The 20,488-nt window shown below is 36.7% G+C and overlaps 1 protein-coding gene across 1 annotated transcript; it reads left to right on the top strand.

The window, feature by feature from the left end:
- The first annotated feature begins 7,097 nt into the window (after positions 1–7,097).
- Positions 7,098–19,866, top strand: LOC124377327. Its single transcript, XM_046836755.1, has 12 exons — positions 7,098–7,298; positions 10,140–10,314; positions 13,003–13,234; positions 15,562–15,720; positions 15,816–15,903; positions 16,015–16,134; positions 16,345–16,529; positions 16,658–16,673; positions 16,789–16,822; positions 17,901–17,979; positions 18,100–18,102; positions 19,280–19,866. Exons 1-12 carry the CDS (start codon positions 7,098–7,100, stop codon positions 19,575–19,577), a joined length of 1,590 nt encoding a protein of 529 aa, XP_046692711.1. The 3' UTR covers positions 19,578–19,866.
- Positions 19,867–20,488: the final 622 nt, after the last annotated feature.

Raw genomic sequence — 20,488 nt, 5'->3', positions numbered from 1 at the left:
CACCATTGGGAGCATTATAAGGAAGTTTAAAACGTATGGAACAGCTGCAAACCTGCCTGGCCGTGGAAGAAAGCTCACAATTTCATCAAAGGGCCCTCAACAACTTAGTCAGGACAGCTAGGAAAAACCCCTGTGTGACTGCAAGACAGCTACAGGATGACATGATGAAGGCTGGTACAAGTGCTTCAGTGGCAACTATAAGACATGCACTGAATAATCAAGGACTTCATGGCCGGACCCCAAGACGCACTCTACTTTTGACCTCAAGGAACATCAGGAGTCGACTAGAATATGCCAGGAGGAATTTGGATAAAACTACAGAGTTCTGTTCATGTTCTATCGAAAACGCTTGTTAGAAGTTATAAAAACTAAAGGGCGCTCCACAAGGTACTGAAGCTGGGGGTTGAATAATACTGCAAATGCTAATGTGTTACAAGACTTACAATTTTCATTTGAACTTCAAAGTTAAATCAACTTCTGTTGTCAAAATAACTTAAATATGTATCAATAAGTATTTTATTTCACGAGTTTTTTTTTTCTTTCATTTATTTTCATTATCTTTCATCATCACTGTATTGTCTATTGAGGTGAGGGGGTTGAATATTTCTGATTGTGTGTGGGTGTATATATGTATAGTAGCGCCTTGCTCGCGCGACGGGATGAACACACACACCAGAGAGCTGAATGTCAGGAAAATCACGTATCTTTATTTGTGGTGTATAGGAGAGCCGGGGGAAAAGAAGTGCAATTTTGTATCGGAATGTAAATTAGTCCTTAACGCCGCGTCTGCCGGAGCTTCCGACGTAGCGCCACCCCAAATAAGTGTTGTTCGCAGCCACGTTCCGTCCGAGGAGAGCTCACAACCTGTCTGGGCGGGTGGGATCTCGGTGTCCTCGGCATGTAGAGATCCTTAGAAAGTCTTTGGAAGAGGGTCGGCGTATTCGCTATGCGATAACTCGTGCTGCTGTCGCTGCTTCCTGTTAAGAAAGAGACACACACACCGTTTATTAGTTGGCCATTGGCATGTTTTGTCTCTTATCAGTAGTAGTATTATTATAAATAACAATACACTTCTATACCATTTGCCAGTAACAATAATAAATAACACACAAAAAAAATGTAGGCGGCCATATTTACGCGGCGGAAAGCGGATTTACCTGTACAGCGCTTTTAGCCGCAAGTTTTCAAAACAAGAGCAGCAGACGGGTAACGTGGAAAATGGACATTTATCCTACCATGATGTTGTTTTAAACTTGGCTAATGTGGTAGCACAGGACTTATGATTAATTATAATGTAAGTATTACTCGCTTGCTGCCAGGTTTCTGACATTGACATGTCTTTATTTATTTTTTTAATCCAAGGCCATTAATAGGCACTGCATAGTTTAGCATGTGCTCATGTCATTAGCTCGAGGAAATGCATTTAGTGAAATTAAATCTAATTCTATATATAACTCTAACACTAAACACATTTTATATCTTTGATTTAATGATCGCTAACGCTTCATCCATGTAATACAAATAAAGTTTTCAATATCAACAAAACTAAACATGAATTCAACATGATTAACTTACTGATTCTCACTGTTCTCATCTTATAGAATGCGCACATCAAGCAAAAATGTCTATCAACAGATTTAATAGAATGCCAAGGTAAGAAAGGATCAAAAGAAAAAAAACACAAGGAACACTCTGAAGCAGCTAAAGGTAGCATCTCTCTCACAAGTTGGCTGAGGAGAGAGAATAAAAATGAAGGTACTGTTTGTTTTTTTTATCTAGTAAGCTATTACTTATATTACAATCTAAAAAATACTTGAGACATTTTTGTTAAATGAATAAATCACACAAATTGATTATTCTCTTATTTAATCATCTCTATGTTTCATTTCTGTATGACTTTCTTCTGTTGAATATTTACAAGATTTGTTTTGTCCATATATTGAAAGCCAGTGGGGACCAAAATGGAGTCCCCATTAATTCCATTCATTATATGGCCATTTGTTTTTCATAGAGAGCTGCAGTTCAGATAAGGAAAGTATTGAAGAGATTCAAGGGAAAGCAGTTGAGACAAGTGAGAGAGATGGAGATGTTAGAGCCAATAAAGGAAGAAAGTGAGGAAATACAAGGAGACATTAGGCTCAGTGAGGAAGAGATGGAAAGGGAGGTACAACAAGAGATGAGTCAAAAAAAGGATAGAGAGATAACAGAGGAAGGAGCTGCAGGAGCAGATATTAAATACCAGATTCAGGGTACAAGTGAACAAGACATTAACCAATCCTTGTTGGCCTTACAGGTTCCAACAGACCCAGCTCGTGTTGATCAGCTTAAAATACAGGTTAATAGCAACTACATACAGTTCTGCTGCTCTCTTGGGCCATGTCAGCCAGTAGATGGCTTTCCGAAAAATCCACAAGGACTGTCTTTTCAGAGCCAGTGGTATGCTGGTAACAAATGGCTGGAGTATTCTCTGGAAAAAGATGCCATGTACTGCAACAGTTGTCATTGTCTTTTTGACAGAAGACATGTTTAAAGCCAGGACTGCGTGGAGAACATGGATCTTTTCAACAGCCTTCCTCCAGTTGACAACTTCACATGAGCATTCAGCCACTGAAACCCATATGATCAGTATGGTGAGGTGGGCCAACTATAGAAAAGGGCCTTTAGTTGAAGCTAGCTTTAGTTCAGGCTGCAGCATGTGGGTTACAAAATGAAAAAGAAAGAACAGAAGAACAGAGAAATCCTAAGTAATGTGCAGGAAATGCTAAAGTGCCTAAAAGACAATGAGATTGAGTCTGTTTTCCCCTCTCTTTCTGAAATCCTAAACATGTATGCAACATTGCCTGTCTTTACTTTTACAGTTGAGAGGTTATTTTCTAAGTTAAAACTTGTAAAATCCAGTCTGTGTAATGAAGAGAGGCTTTCTGAACTACGGCTGCGCTCCATTGAGCGAGACATTCCAATTAATCGTGATGAAGTCATTTAAATATTTAAAAAGACAGCAGATAGACAAATACTGATTTAAATACAGGCAATTCTATAAATAAGTTAACCAAATGTATTTTTGTACAGATTTTTTTGTTTATTGAAGTAATATTTTTGTCCTTTTTTTTGTGCCCTTTTTGGTCCTTCCACTCCTCCCCCACTGCAGGTCTGTGCACGCTACTGCAGATCAGATTTTCGCTGGTCCAGACAAGACGTGCTATAAATACATGCAGTTTGTACTGTAAGGGTCAGATTAGCACCATGAATCATGGCAGAAGACCACGAGTGTGGATCATCAGAAGCTCGATCATCGTGAGACTGCGAACATATTTGTCAGCACACAGGCTAGATGAGAATCTTGGCCTGGACTGTGACATCATCTGGGATGGAGAAGGAGGGAGAAGATGGGAGCACCTGTTGCCGCTTCTCCATGAGAAACGAGCCGCCACTGACTCTGACCCAGATATAATGATTATTCACCTCGGTGGGAACAGCATCGGATGTCCTGGTACTAATAGGGTGGATCTGATGTGCCGGATGAAGTCAGACATCAGAAAAGCCCACATGTTATTCCCCAACACAAAAATCATGTTCTCAGAAATCCTTCCTCGCCAGGACTGGAGGCACCAGACCGCTGCTAGCGGATATGGAATAGAAAGAACACGGCGCTGGCTAAACGGTGCGATGTCCGGGTACATGGCGGAACTGGGCATGCGATGCATTTGGCATGGTGGAATTGGTCTCTAGCAATTGGACCAGGATGAAGTGCACCTAAATGGAGATGGAAATATAGTATTGAAATACAATTTGTACAATGCACTGGCCGTCGAGTTTAACAGTTAAAAATATTCTCCCACGATAACATCCAGACCCACAAAGGCTCTTTTAAGAGCCACCAACTATTCTCACATAAGAGCTTTTTTACTGTGCAGCAGCAGCAAACTTACAGGTTGCATCAGCGCCTGCGTGCACGAGCGAATTTTTTTAAATAGGGAGGTGTAACCGGAGTAGGAGAGCAGACCCAGGTGAAAAAGTACTCTTAAATGCATTCAAAATATACTTGAAATTCAGATATTATATTTATAGCACAATTGTACTCACACTAAAAATGAACTTTTTGGTGTAGTAAAATATATTAGATTAACCCTAATAATTTCTACATAGTAATATTAACATTTATTGAATACTAGTTTTTCCTAAGTAGAATTGTAAATAAATACACAATGAATTCATGTACAAAATGAACTGTGTGGAACTAGTAAGTTTTATTAGATATTTTATCGTATTATTTAAGTTTTTTTTTATAGTCACTGCACATAGTCCTAAAAATACCAAGTAAATTTTGATAAAAATTGAATAATAATTGAAGTCTGTGCATTGCGCATGCGCCATTAGACCGCCATTACCATCGTTTTGGATCAGAGGAGGGCTGTTTCACGTGGCTAGTTGTAGTGAGGTGAGTTATTTTTACATTTCTTCTGTAATTTGCGTCATTTTATAGGTCTGTGAGCATTTGTATAATTTTTGTTAGGTTATTTTGTTGTATAATACTTTACTTCAGTAAAATAACGTTAATGTTAGGGGTCAACGTTACACTTTTAACGGTAATGAGGCCGAGAACTTTCCAAAACCATTTACCAAGCATCGAGGCTCATACAGAAGTTTGTTTAAAACCAAACATTTCTGTGGGTCGATGGTGATTTCATGACAAAACAGAAAAATATTTGATTCAATTCATTTTTATTTGTATAGCGCTTTTAACAATGAACATTGTCTCAAAGCAGCTTTACACAGATAATGTGGTGATTAAACGTAAATATGTTCTTTGTAAGTAAGTTTGTCCCTGATGAGCAACTGTGGCAAGGAAAAACTCCCCGAGATGGCATAAGGAAGAAACCTTGAGAGAAACCAGACTCAAGAGGAACCCATCCTCATCTGGGTTGCACCAAAAGTCCATTTATAGCAGATATACAATGTTGCGGGGTACAGTGATGATGATCAGAAGCGAAACTGTATTCCTGAGTCAGTGTAGCAGACTGACATTAACTACAGTCCAAATCTATCCTCAAAGCGCCTTTTCTTACTCCGGGGCGTGATTTGATGTGAAATTTGCATTCTGTTTTTCTTCACGTTATGCATTTAACTTAATCAGGCAGATTCCTATAGAAATACTTGATGCTGTGATCCAATTCGTTACATAAATACGTAATATAAATATATTCACTGAAAAACGTAACCATATTATTTTCTATCATGGTAATGATATTAGACATGAATAGATAACACGACACATTAGCCATGTTCAGTGCTGTGTTCAAAATTTGCGAATTTATAATGTGCTGCAAAGGGCGAGTCATGAAGTTAGCGCGGATATCATGCTGCACGAGTCGTGAAGTTAGCGCGGATATCTTGCTGCGAGTCGTGAAGTTAGCGGATATCGTGCTGCACGAGTCGTGAAGTTAGCGCGGATATCTTGCTGCACGAGTCGTGAAGTTAGCGCGGATATCGTGCTGCGAGAGTGGTGAAGTTAGCGCGGATATCGTGCTGCGAGAGTGGTGAAGTTAGCGCGGATATCGTGCTGCACGAGTCGTGAAGTTAAAATAGCCTTGCACAAAAGACTTCACGTCGTCTGGTAAGCAATCCATAACAGTACAATGTATTACAGTAAAGTTATTGATTTTTTTTTTATTATGAAAATTCATAAATATTAAACAAAAAGACATTTCCCCTAAATAAGTGTTGTAGTATAACTATCAGGACATCAGTGTGACAGTATTACAGTGAAATTATTGACTTTTTAGTATTTGCTTTTCGGGTTTTGCACTTTGCAGACGGTCCCTTGGAATCTGTCTCTTAGGTGTTTGCACATAGAGACTTGTGTATTTTGTTCAACGTGGAGGAAAGCTGATATTGAGGAAAATTGGGTTGTAGCTGCGTTGTGTCTGCCTCTCTACATTACTACGATAAAAAAAGAGGTGTTATTTGTGCAATAAGAGCGTTTAGCTCAGGAGCTATTGACTCGGGAAACTTGAATCTGTGAATATGCGGCCAACTTTACTTAAGTTAATAAAGCTGCTGCACGCATTTTAAATTCAATTTAAAAAAGCTTGTTAAGTGCTATGGATACTCAGCAAGACAATGGATGATCATCATTGAGAATAAAAAGCAGTATGGAAAAGTGTTTCATTTGAATAATTCAGAGGTCAATTAGTTGGTCTTAGCTGGTAGACTAACACATTGTGCTTTTTCGTCAACTTTCAAAAATCTGACCTGGATACATAGAACAAGGTGACTCCATAAACCGTGGGATGAACCTAAAAGTGCTAAAGTAAAACTGAAGGGCTAATGTAAGAGCAGGAAATATTCATCTTTAGATAGAACAAAGTATCTGATGTCTCATTATGTTATTGACCTTGCAGTATAATTATTGCAGTATAAAAAATGACTTAAGTCTGCATGCTGAACAACACTGCTTAGTTACAGTACTGTGCAAAAGTCTTAGGTGTGCTAGTATTTTACCCCCAAAAAGAGGTTTTAAGCCAGTTACATTTTTCCTTTGCTGTATTGTACCAGTAAGAATTTTCAGCTTACATATTTAAACATTCATTTTGTCATTATTTGTAATAATCCAGTTAGATTTTTGTATGCACAAGGAGTCTGACAACAGCCGGTGCTACACACCTGATCTCATCATCATCAAATTATTATTAGTATTATTACATGAAAACTGAGACAAACTACATTCAGAAGAACTTAACAGTATTTAACCTCTTTTGGGGTAAAAATACTAGCATGCCTAAGACGTTTGCACAGTTCAGTATGTGTTGACCACATTATTCTCTTCACAGAAGCAAAGCATTGAGGTGAGGCGTGAAGCTGTTATCCGGAGCCTCATACTGTACCTTGGCGAAAAACAAGAGGAGCTTTTTGAAGAATGCCTGGTAAAGCTTTTTTAAATTGTGTTACCATAAAGTTAAGCCTGAACTGAAATAAGAGGCACATCAATTCTTAATCTAATGCCATGTTCTACTAAACTATTTGAGGGTTGTTTTCCCAGTACAAACCAAGTAATATTTCTTGTTAATTATATGCAGGAGGACAGTCGCAGTGACACCATGCAACACATCCTTAAGATTCTGGTGGTCTATGGAGCTGGTGTAGAGGATTCAGTGGATGTATCTGTTATTCTCGAAGGCCGGGAGATCCTACCAGGATGTCACAACGTGGCTAAAGCTTGTGCACTACTTATGGGGTTGATTTATGCCCTCAACCTTGCATACCCCAAAGCCAATTTTGAAATTGTTTCCCGCACTTTGGTACATAATTTGTACTTTTGCCATTTGTACTAAATTGATCTTTAGTAGCGTTTTCAGTTTTATGCCTTATAACTGTAGGAACCTTTAAAAAGGTGCTTTGTTTCCTATGTTTTATGGCAATTTATTTATTTTATGACATTGTTTTTTTTGTTCAGATATAGCTTTGTTTTATATCCAGAAAATTAATTTGTTAAATGTAAATTATTGTTGGCCAATAACTGTTGACCAAAAGGTTAAAGGTCATGAGAGTTACAACACGGGAGAGAGGAGAACCACACAGGGCGTGTGTGCGTGTGTGCTACAGGAGACAGAGGGTAAAATCTTTTGGAGACCGAGTATATTCCTGAAAATATTACGGCCCAAATTGTACCGGAACTGTGTTCAGGTTTTCTTCTTTGATTTTCTCAAAGGTTGCGATTATTCTATGCCACCCCATGTTTATAAGACACCATCTCCACCATCACGTGTGATCAAGGCCTAGCGGCTATCGCATTAGCACGTGTGTGAACAGTGAATGCAGACAGGATCTAGTTGGATCTGGGACTTTGTGACTGGACGTGTTGCGGTGTTGCTGCTGTAAAGATCGCAGGGTTACACTGTGCTCGGATCGACCTGACTCTCCATGCTGAGGGAATTATTCACTACGCTAAGTGAGTTGGTGCTGTTCTCTGTTCATCTTGGTTTCCTTGGATAGATGGAAGTGATTTTTCCAAGTTTGTGCTTAAGAGGATTTCTTTCTCTTCACACTGTGAATGTGCACCAACTGGGCCCCAACAAAACCACTGCTAGTGTATGTGACTGAGTTGATGGTTTATATATATATTGCATACAGGAATGAGTTTTTTCTGATAGACTGTGTAATATTGTGCACTTGGGTTTTTGTTATATTGTATTTTTTTGTATCTCTTTATATGTTTTGAGGTCTTTAATTTTACTTTTGATACCAATATTTTATTTTCTAAATATTTCACACTTCTACAGTTGTTTACTGTTTTCATACATTTTTGTTTAAACCACAGCAAAACTAAAATAACAGTAAAACTTGAATAAGAAAAATAAATATGGTTTGTTAATTTACTAATTTGAATTTGTACTCTGGTGTTTCATTCATTGGGGTTTCTTTATTGTAATAAGAGACTGGTTTAAGTAGAGGAATACTTCCGGCCAATTCACCATTCAACTGCCGGGAATCCAGGTTTTCTGACTTACGTTTAAAAATATAAAATTGTAACCTTTTGGGTTAAAAATAAGGTTACATAACCACCTGGTCTTACTGTCACCAAGAGAGACCAGACTTTAGAAGCATCGATGTGTTTCTACTGTGTGTTTTTAATTGACTTTATTCAAGGCAAATAGTGGTGGGAATATGTTTTGTTAAAGTTATCATTTTTTTGCCAGTTTTCATTTACTTTTATCTAGAGCGTTTAACATCTTTAATAAACATATTTAACATCTGTTTTATGCTAAATGTTTTGATACCGTTGGGAAAAAATAAACAATTGAATTGTATTAACCACAGTGATTTGTGTTAAAGCATACACAAAGTGATTACATTTATTTGGTAATATCATTATTATTAATAATGTTTACTTCATTATTACTACAAAAGAAAATAAAAAACAGTAAATGCAATTTACCCTAAAAAAGTAAATAAGATTTATTAAATATTTCTAGTACAGCAATGCTACACACTGAAAATATCTAATAGAATTTACCTAAATCATTCAAATAAATCTAACTTCTAAAATAAAAAGAATTAAGTAATATTTCTTATTTTTTTTACCAAACATTTCATGGATTAGGTAGATTTTAATTGATTTTGCTAGATAATTAATACTTGAAATTAGGCAGTAAATGTTACGTAAAAAGTTTTTTTTTTTTTTTAGTAAATTGTACAAGTTTTGAGTAGACCAGTTCTGTGAATGTAACACAAACCTTGTTTAGATGTTTTATAGATGCCATTGTTTTAGTATTAAAATATTATATATAAAATAATAATAATATAATATATATTATAAAGATATAATATTCAGGATTGAGTGGAAGATTTGCTGAAACAACAGAATTTGTACTTTGCTGTCAGTTGTAATAAATGTTGTTCTTGAAGCAGCTTTGACTGTTTACTTTACACTGTCAGAAAAAAAGGTACAGTGCTGGTACAATTTTGTTCCTAGAGGTACAAAACTCATTTAAAGGTCCACAATTGGTCCTTAGGGTACAAATATGTACCCAAAATGGCTTATAAAGGTACAACATTTTAGGTTTAGATGTGAAAGGTCCATTTTGTACCTTTTGAAACGTTTTTTTTTTCAGTTAAGCTCCAATAACTTATGTCTGTTTCTTTATTAATTAAATGTATGTCAGGTCAAAATAAGAGCAAGACAACATATTAAGTAGTTTTAAATGTTAAAAATAAAATGGTGAGATGTTTTGTAGGACTATATTAGCTATATAAATGAACATACTTCACCATCACTTCATGTAACGTTAGCCTATCCTGTCTGTAAAATAAAATAAATTTTATTTCCAAACATATTAATGATTCTATTAAATTAAATATATGTATAATAATTGTTCATGTTTGTTGTGATTTAGTATAATTTTTTTTTTTTCAACGTTACGATTGATGTCGCTTTAAGAATTTCCCGCTCTGCTTGATCGTCGTTCATCAGTGTGCGCGCGCGGGCGCGGTCCTGACAGAACTTCAGAACACGATTTCGTCGAGCATTTTTTGGACACATTTTTCAGGTAAATGCGAGATAATGTTATATATTCATATTTCTTCACGTATTGTGCTATGTTATGTTGATTTTGTCTAATTCGATGTTTCCCTGCTTAAAGCCCGCGAAAAGTAAGTTAATGCGTCAGACGTCAGACTGGCCGTTGTACGACGGATTTGGGAAGCGCCTTCAAAAGTTCAGAATGGAGTTGGGAAAAATGAATACCACACAATTAATAAAGGAGCTTATGCAGTTTGGTATCGAAATCACTGATGAGGAGAGGAAAAAATTTGAGGGTGAGTATGATTATTATCACATGTTGAGATGTTTTAAGAAAATCTAACTTAGGCTTTTCTCGAGGATAACAGATATAGACTATAAACTTTCATACCTTTGCCTCGCATACCATATTTATTTGATAAAAACTGTGGCCGACACTATATATTGGCAGGGCTAGCCATTGTAATTAGTGGTTATCTCAGTTTTTTTACATTTTGAGACTAAAAATATCCTGCCTGTGATTGCGTCATTTTGTTAGGCCGCATGAGACTTCCCGACGCAACCCTCCGCCATCAAACTTAAAATCAAGTGATTAATAAGTAAGGTACAATTTACATCACAGAGGCGGTACGAATATTTATTTATTTGTTAAGCACACTTGATAATATAAAAATAATATTTGATATTAAAGCAGTTGCATTATGCAGCAGACATTATACAGCTCATTGTCTTCATGCAGTTAATTAATCAACCATCGGTTTATTATATCGGCCTTTTTCATGCTATAGTCGATATGCCGATGGTTGTGAATTGTCAAAATTGGCCAATCTCTAAAATTAAAGCTGCAGTCCGCAACTTTTTGTGTTAAAATTTACAAAATTATATAATGAGAATGTACAACATGAATCCCTTTTCCAAACCGTGTTTTTGTCTTATCCTGAATCATTATGGTACACTTATAATAAGTGTTTATATTCGGACTATTTCAGACCAGACTGGTAGGGCTCGCCGCAGAATATCACAGTAACTGCGTGACTCACGGAGAAAAGTAGCTCCGGCTAGAATGTTCCTCCGCAAGACGCGTGCAGTTCTGGGTCCGGTTGCACCAGCTGTGCGCAAGTTTCAACGTAGACCAGTTTTGACGTAAATGGGCACTAAGTTACAACTTAAGCACTACTAAATATTTTTGTGTTGCACCATTAAACTTGAAGTGTAACTCACGTATACACTAAATATTTACGGAAGCCTCCTATCAGAAGTAAAGGTTGGAATAAATAGCAGACTGACTGACCTGCATCAATAAGCTCTTGTTTTACCTGACAGACTTCATTCTTTACACATATATGATGCTGCTGACATTTACACTCTCTTACATTTTAAGAAAGAGAACATTATGTGAAAAGATTACTTTGTTAGCCACTCTTCAACACAATCCCGTTAAACAGTGCGCTGTATGCATCGGTCCCATCACTCCGTGCATGTCAAATAAAATCAGTCATAATCAATAATGTAATTTCTTATGTTTTTTTGTATCAGTATTTATTTATCCTTATGGAAGCCCGTTTCACAAAAAAAAAAAAAAAAAGATGAATTGCGACTTTATATCTCAGAATTCTGACTTTTATCACGCAATTGCGACTTTATATCTCAAATTCTGACTTTATATCACGCAATTGCGACTTTATATCTCAGAATTCTGACTTTATATCACATAATTGCGACTTTATATCACGCAATTGCGACTTTATATCTCAAATTCTGACTTTATATCACGCAATTGCTACTTTATATCTCAAATTCTGACTTTATATCACGCAATTGCTACTTTATATCTCAAATTCTGACTTTATATCACGCAATTGCGACTTTATATCTCAGAATTCTGACTTTATATCACGCAATTGCTACTTTATATCTCAAATTCTGACTTTATATCACGCAATTGCTACTTTATATCTCAAATTCTGACTTTATATCACGCAATTGCGACTTTATATCTCAGAATTCTGACTTTATATCACGCAATTGCTACTTTATATCTCAAATTCTGACTTTATAACTTGCAATTGTGAGATATAAACTTGCATCTTTTTTTTTTTTTTTTTGTGGCGGAAATGGGCTTCCATATATCCTTAATAATTTTGTTTCAAATACAGTTTCTGAATGTTATTTACATATAAATACATTTATGATTAAGTAGTAGGTAGGGATGCACCGATCTGCCTTTTTCCCTTCCGAGCCGATACTGAATCCCAGGTATCGGAAGCGAAAAAGGCGGATCGGTGCATCCCTAATGGAAACTTATTTTTACTGTTAGCTACGTGAGGCAAAATAAGTCAGAATGAAGGAAAAACTGAAATTCACAGAATTTCAACAACTTCTCCTCACGTACTTGAAGGATCACTAAGGGTAAACATCATATTATGCGACTACGCATTATTTTACGGAGACCTTACGAGCTACTAGCTATGTTCTTGCCTTAAGTACAAATGGTGCAACCGAATAAAGTACAAACTAGCTAGTAGTTACTAAGCCACTAGTGTGGACTTTGTTCCAATTTAAGAAAAAACTTACAAATGGCTGGTGCAACCTACCCTGTTTATTAACCGCTAGAGGGCGAAAATCGCGGACAGCAGCTTTAACTTAGTGATACATTTTCCTGCAGCGCCACCAAATCAGGTGCTGGCGCTCTGTCTGTAGAACTTAGTGGCACTGGTGCCACTGCTCTCAAATGTTAGTCTGGAGCCCTGTGTCACTGCAATTGACAAATTCAGCTGTCTGTTAGGGTTCATGTAATTTCCATGTTTTATTATTTTATTCTCTATTTTAATCTTAATTTCATTTCAGAATTTATTTGTTAGCCCTGTAAAGTATTCCCCACTGGTTACCATTTTTGAGTGTGTATTTTACCTGACAGGCAATGGTGCCGTGTTCCAGCTTCAAATATACTGGTTTAGTGCATGGTTCTAATGATGGGTAATTCAATTGTACTTTTCATGATCTCTTTTATGTTATAGACAATGATGTAGATGGAGAGACTGTTGACATTGGGCTGACGGAGTCAATGGTTTCATTCCTCTTTGAGGGATCATTTAAGAAGCAGGCAAAATTCCACCGATTTGTCCAACAGATGAAGGAAATGGTGACATTAACGCTTGAACCTGTGCCTGCAGAATGCCTTTTTCAGTCTTCAGCTGGAGCAAGGTTGTTGTCATTTAATATTTAATATTGTTTCATTTGTTTCAGGAAACTATTCTGAAAGTTAGTGTTAGAAAATATTGTTACACGTGAATATCGCAATATTATGTTTGGCGATACTGTATCGATTCTAGGGATGTCCCGATCACGTTTTTTTGCCCTCGAGTCCGAGTCATTTGATTTTGAGTATCTGCCGATACTGAGTCCCGATCCGATACTTCTATAATAGCCTACATAAAAAAGAATAAAGAAGAGCGAAAAAACGGATCCAGGAACAGTGCTTTTCAGGTTTTTCAGGTATCTAACAGTAATCAAATAGTAATTAAATATAAAATATCACTGCATATTATCTTTACTGTATAAAATAAATAAAGATTAATCATTATTGAAGTTACAAAAACTGTTCAGTCAAGAGCAGTGAGTGATCTTTGTTATTTGTTGTTTGATTTAACATTAAAAACAGGCAGCAGGAATAGTTTTTTTTTCCCTATAAGACATGCACGATCCAGTATACTGTTACACATGCGCTGTCTTTCTCGACTAATATACGTTCACTTAAGACATAACCGACTATGTTTGCTAGGATACTCGCTAGGACGGGCATGTTGACATCATTTTTTGTATAAATGTGGCCACCGAAGCGCAAGACTTGAAAGAGAACTCAGTATTTGCGCGCTTCGGATGAGCGCACACAAATCTTCTCACAGCGCGCGCGAGTTCTCTTTCGCGTCTTGTTCTTGAAGGTTTAAATCAGCAAGGCTTAAATAAGTTAGTTTAAACACAGATAGCAACGTGTGCTGTTCAGGTCTCACCTGCGCTCGCGCGCTTTTAACACCCGGGTGATGACGGCGTAAATGACTGGACATTAGAGCATACGGCACTCGCAGTAAACAGTTTACAAAGAGTGACTGTTTTGTCCATGCTTTTTGATTATCGTTGTTGTAACGTTTTGTGCATCCATCGACTGAAACATACATTATCTGAACTCTGTCTGTTTTCCACGTTGCTATTTTAAACAAACCATATTAAAGGATTAGTTCACTTTTAAATAAACTTTTGCTTATAATTTACTCACCTCCATGTCATCCAAGATGTTCACGTCTTTCTTTCTTCAGTCGAAAAGATATTAAGGTTTTTGATGAAAACATTCCAGGATTTTTCTCCATACAATGGGCTTGAATGGGCACCAGACGGTTTCAGTGCAGCTTCAAAAGGCTTTAAACGATACCAGACGAGGAATAAGGGTCTTATCTAGCGAAACGATCTGTCATTTTTTAAAAATAAAAAAAAAATTAAGTTTTATAAGCACAAATGTTCTCCTTGCTCTGTTCTCGGATGCGCGTTCATGACGTCACGTAATACGCAATTACGTTGAAAAGGTCACGCTTGACATAGGCGGAAGTACAGATTCGGTGTTTACAACTTGAACGTGCAAATACTAACCCTGCGTCTCGATCAGCTCCCTAGTTCCCTAGGTCGTGAATCAGTATGAAAGTGAATGTGGCTGATTCCCTGATCAGTGCCCTGACTACTGAACTAGGGAGCTGATTGAGACACACGCCGTTTACAAAAAAAAGGTAAAACAACTAATGGTTCTTCCATCCTGTGTTGTCAGTACCACCAGACAGTCATACCCTTCTCATATTAATATATAATAATTTAATTATATTTAAATTATATTTAAATATAATTTAAAATATTATTATATATTATATATTAATATATTATTATGTATACATATATATCCGAGTCCTGATCGGGAGGTAACGTCCGATTCCGATCGAGTCTGAAACGTTTGAAATCAGGCGTCTATCAGCCTACCGGTCCGCTGATTGATGCCTGCTTGTGCTTTCAAGCACTCCCGCTTTCAAAGCATTTTCAAACACTTCCTTGTGCTTTCAAACACTCTTGTGCATTGATCATTGTAGCCAATCACAGACGCATCCGATGTGCGTGAGCACAATGGCCAGAGGTGTTTACGATTCCAGTTCAACAGTGCTCAAAGCATCAAATTTTTAAAATTTCAGTACTGAATTGGTATCGTGGTTGGTATTTTATCGGAGCTGATACGGAGACTGAGTATTGGATTGGCGCATCCCTATACTGATAACCTTAATCCAGGTGTGTTTGATTGAGAAGATATGCAAAATGTGCAGTGTTGGAGCCCCTCAGGAATGTGATTGGGTACCACTGGCCTATACTATAACAAAGTTATTGTTATTTGTTAATGAATGTATTCATCTGTCTTTTCAGTAGTAAGAACTGGTACTTTATAGTATTTGTCATACTTTATGTATCCCTGTAACATTTCATTGCCTAATTATTACTTTCTCTTTTTACCATAGTAATATCAGCCCATCAGCAGCTTATCCTGCACTTTTTGAAGTTCCTAAGTTTCCTTTTGATGTTCAGGCTAAGTTGGACCAAAAACAAAGCAAACTTGCAGCATCCGATAGGATCAAAATTATAAGAACATTGTATGAAAGCATGGCTCAGTACAGTATGTAAGTATTCCCCATTAACTGTGCCCAAGGTTTTACATTTTAATTACATTTTAAACAAAAGTAAACGCTACACTCGTGTTTAAAATGTTTTGCAGGTATCCGACTAATGAAGAGTATGTTCAAGTGGCTAAGGCCCTTATTCTGAGGTACCCCTTTTTAAAGGACAAAGAGGGCAATGGATATGTAAGTAGAGGAGTAAATCTTAATATCCTACTCTTGGTTCTAGTCATACAGTTAATTTTGTGTAAAACCTTTTTTCTTCTTCTTCTTTTGCCAAAATATGTTTTTAAATAGCACACATGGCACATGTCTCTGAAACGCAAGTTTAAATTTGAACGGACACCTTTGGCTGATGTTGAAGAAGTGAAAAGACTTAAACAGAAGTTTGGTCATTCAAAAAAAGTCTCAGGAACCTGAAAAAAGCACTTGCAAACAAATGAAAAGGCCTATGGTGAGAGCATACATTTATAATCTTTTTACAATGGTACATGTTGCCAGTGTATTGTTCTCAAATTTATCATTATAACGAGTGACAAGACACCGTGAAAAGGCAAACATTTTCTTTATTTTCTTGCCAAGAAGTTAGAAATAATATTCTACCTGATTGTTTTGTCTGTGTACAAGGACATGGATGTTGCTGGAGAGGATGCTACCTCAATAGAGGGACATGTGAAAGTCCTACAGGACCAATATCGAAAGACACAGCCAGATGCTCGTATTGTTGAAGAGCGAATGAGGAGGACCTTTGCCTGGAGGCGTAAGGAGATTATTGGTGGGATGACTGTTGAAGATGCTGTCAACAAATATCCGTTTTGAAGAGTTCATCAGGGTAAGTGTGGAAATTATAAAAGTACACAAACCCATTAACATGTAGGACACTGAAACTGTATAAAAAATTCTGACTTTCTTATGTTTGTGTCTTTTTAACAAATTTCAGCTTTATCAAGAAATTGGTTTCCTGTACAAGTCTGTTAATCTTTGCCGGCACTTTCAAGAAAGCTTTGGAAACATTGCATCCAGTGTGCTACAACTTGCTTATGGAAATCTCTTTAGCAAAGCCGCTCATAGAAGCTAGAGAAGAATCTCGTTGAAGACCATAATGGTAATTGACGTTTTTAATCTTATCCTATTTATTAAAGGGTTAGTTCACCCTAAACTGAGAATTCTGTCATTAATTACTCATCCAAACCTACAAGACTTTTGTTCATCTTTGTAACACAAATGAAGATATTTTTAATGAAATCTGACAGCTTTCTGCCCCACCATTGATGGCTACGCACCACTTTCAAGGCTCAGTCAGGTTGTATATCATGTCTGTATCAATGGCTCAATACGAGAGGCAACGCAAAATGCAAAGACATGTGAAATATAACGTCATCACAGGTGTTGCGTGCAAACGTGTGTATGGTGTTGGTTTCATGGATGTTAGGATAACTATTAAAGAGTTCACATGTTCACTTTTCTTGATTTGTTAATAGCTATAATCTGTTAAATGCTTCAGTTTGTTTTCATATTATAATAATATAATAGTAAAACAAATTGAAGCAAACTGATAATATATCAGTTTAAATAGTTATAACCGATATGTTTTAATAGGCCTACTTCAATTATCTTTAAATTTTATTATATTATATTGTAAGCCTAATAAAGCCTTGCCATTAAAAAGTTTGAAACCCCCTGATATAGAAAAATCGTGGAAATTCAACAAACATTTAATGTTAATGGTTTAATGCTGTCTATTGCTAATAATTGACTAGCCTATACAAAACACATTAAAGTTGTCCAAACCATCTCAGTGTAACTGCTCATATTATTATTATAAAGAATTAAACTGTCCTGGAAGATTTTTAAAATAGAATTTCTTAGTAAAGACTAGTTAACACAGTACTGTAAAAAAAAAAAAAAAAAAAAGAAATAAAAGTCACCTAACATGCTTAATTTAGTGACTGAACTGATTGTTTTCGAAAATGATTTAATATATCACTAAGTTACATCAGGGGTCAAATAAAATAGAAATGGCACATTATTTAAAAGTTACAATTACATTTTTTTGTGTGTTTATGTACACTGTACAAGTTCAGGTGGTCAAAAATGTCCGCTCAATAGAGAAAAGTTTTGCTCAGTAAGAAAAAAAATTAGAGGGAACATTAGTCAGTATCATGTGTTTTCTTTTGTTTCAGGAATTGATTTCAAAGCAGCACTTCTCATGTTGCCAGTCTTGTTCAGAGAAAAGCTTGAACACTTCATTGTGCTTGGGAGGTATGCGCATGTTTCTCTGTCTATCATAAATGCATTTTATAATTTTTAAAACATTTACTGAATAATAATCATCTTACTCTTAATGCAGATTAGTTAAATTGTTCCCTGATATCTACATAGAGTGTATGTGGCTTATTTAAGGGCAAAAAATGTCCAGATATGGTTTTACAGGTCCATTTACAACCCTAGAAATTGTCCCTAGAATGAAATGGGCTGATATTGCCTTATTTGGAAGGGTCATGAATAGTAATGTGAGCTCTGCTCTGATTGGCTGTTTCATTGCATAGTCAGTTGCGGCATGACGGTGGAGAGATTAGGCATTGATCCAACCTTATATGTTTGAGCCTGTTTCAGTAAAAATGTACTTGTTTAAAGCTAAAATCTGTGGTTTATTTATAAAGAGAGCACCTATTTGAAATTTTGATCTGCAGTTTTTGGAGTTGCGAGATCCAGTCGGCCACTGGGCGCTCAGCGCTCATTAAGCCTGGCTAGAGCAGCCTTTTCTCGGCTAGTCCTTCTGACGTCTGCCGCTGGCTCTGATGTTTCTGTAGTGGTTGAACATGAGTTATAATCCGTCTTGTGCATATCTATCGCGGCGATCTTTGGCCTCATGGATCTATCAATTGTTCCTTGGCTATTTGTTTTGGCTGAGGTAAAGTGAAGTTATTTCTTTGATCATTAAAACTTAACGAAACGAGAGTTGTGTTTTATGTCATATTTAATTTTATTACAGTGAAGATAATCATATATGCACACTTATTGCGTGGACCACTTATTAATAGGCTTAATATTTTTTTAAATGTAAACGAAAAGAGGCAGGGTTGTTTTATTTCGTTTTATTTTATATGCAGTGAAGATAATCAATGTACGCGTTGCCTGAACAACATTTGTGTGGCTATTAATAGGTTTACATACATACAGAGATAACCAGAGTAGCCAGAGCGAGCTGAGTGACGCTGTAAGAATGCTGCTGTTTTCCGTCTGCAGAATCACCAGACTTCCTCTGGAGTTCGTTCTCCTGATTCGAACTTGCAAGTCATTGGCTGGCATATGCAAATGCTAGGCGTACATTCCGGTGGTTGCGTTACAGTCGGTGTTATGTTGAGATTCGCCTATTTTTCCGTGGTGTTTTCATGCACAAGATTTACATATGAAAGGAGGAAGCAATAGTGTTTGAGACTCACGATATTTGCCAAGGTGCCAAGGTTAATTCAATTTTTCATTCTAGGGCACATTTAACCTGTATGATCATAAAATTTGACTGATATAAAATCTTATTTGTGCTTTTGTCTTTTTAGAGTGACCCATCTTCACCATATCCAACTGTTCAAGTACAGGAAACCACTGACTGGAAAACTGTGCTTACAAGAAGAGTCACTGCTGTCATCAGAGTTGATGGGATAGAGATCTGCCGGGCTAGCGGTGTGGACGAAGGGGTTCTTTCTGCATTCTGTGCCTATTTTGTCTTCAATTTGACATATCCACCTCACTTGAAGAACACTCTGGTGTTTCTTCAGCGGTATGTTTTGAAACTTACTGTGGATGGTGACAAGCCTCTACTTACTCCAGTTACCAGAGTAATCAACCTTTTACAGTAACATCTGCAAAAATGCCTCGCCCCTTCTGTTGTCCTAAATGCTCTCGGAGAACATTCACAATTGTCAAATTAATCCAGCACATTGGTCTCATTCATGCACATGAGGCAAATTTTTCAATAACTTGTGGTCTTAATGACTGTCAGAGAACATTTTCAAAGTATGAGTCCTTTAGATGTCACGTTTACCGAAAGCATAAACATACGGTGTTACAACAGACTATGACTGATGATCCTCTTCCTTTCTTTGAGGATGTTGAGGAAGAATGTCCTAATGATAGTGTTGTACTGTCTGCCCCTCCAAACATGAAGGAGCTGTTTCAGCAATTTAGAGAGAACCTATGTGCCTTTGTTCTGAAATGCAGAGAAAAATCACCTGCCTCAGTCAGTGCAGCAAGAAATTTTAGATGATGTAAATTTCTTATTTAGTTTTTTCAAAGAAAACTATGACTCATTTCTTGCATATCATCTAAAAGAAAATGGATTTGATCTTGCTGCATCCCCAGAACTTCAAGAAGTGCTACAGTCCCCTGACTTTTTTTCAGAGGCCTCGAGACTTGTTAGGTCTCCACACATGTTCAAAGAGTATTGCAAATCAAAATTTGAGTTGACTGAGCCTGTGCAGTATACACTAAGAGACACGTATGGTAATAAGACTGGAAGTTACTCGTACATTCCTATATGTGAGGTATTGAGAAAATACTGTTCCCATGAGGACATCTGGGACCAGATACAAACTGAGTTCAACACTGAAAAAGATGAACTTGTTCTAAAAGATTATCGAGATGGACTTCATTTCAAAAACCACAAATTCTTTGCAAATAACCCACAAGCTCTGAGACTGCATCTTTATGAAGACGAGTTTGAGGTGTGTAATCCTCTGGGTTCAAAACGTAACAAACACAAACTCTGTGC

The sequence above is a fragment of the Silurus meridionalis genome, chromosome 23 (genome assembly GCF_014805685.1).
Source record: "Silurus meridionalis isolate SWU-2019-XX chromosome 23, ASM1480568v1, whole genome shotgun sequence".
Taxonomy (NCBI): domain Eukaryota; kingdom Metazoa; phylum Chordata; class Actinopteri; order Siluriformes; family Siluridae; genus Silurus; species Silurus meridionalis.
This window is presented reverse-complemented; position numbering and strand designations above follow the sequence as displayed.

Coding starts and splice junctions, on each gene's coding strand:
- LOC124377327 (XM_046836755.1), top strand. CDS start 7,098: ATGCAACACATCCTTAAGATTCTGGTGGTCTATGGAGCTGGTGTAGAG. Junction 10,315..13,002: donor GGAGAGGAAAAAATTTGAGG/GTGAGTATGATT, acceptor ATGGGTAATTCA/ATTGTACTTTTCATGATCTC. Junction 15,721..15,815: donor AGCATGGCTCAGTACAGTAT/GTAAGTATTCCC, acceptor AATGTTTTGCAG/GTATCCGACTAATGAAGAGT.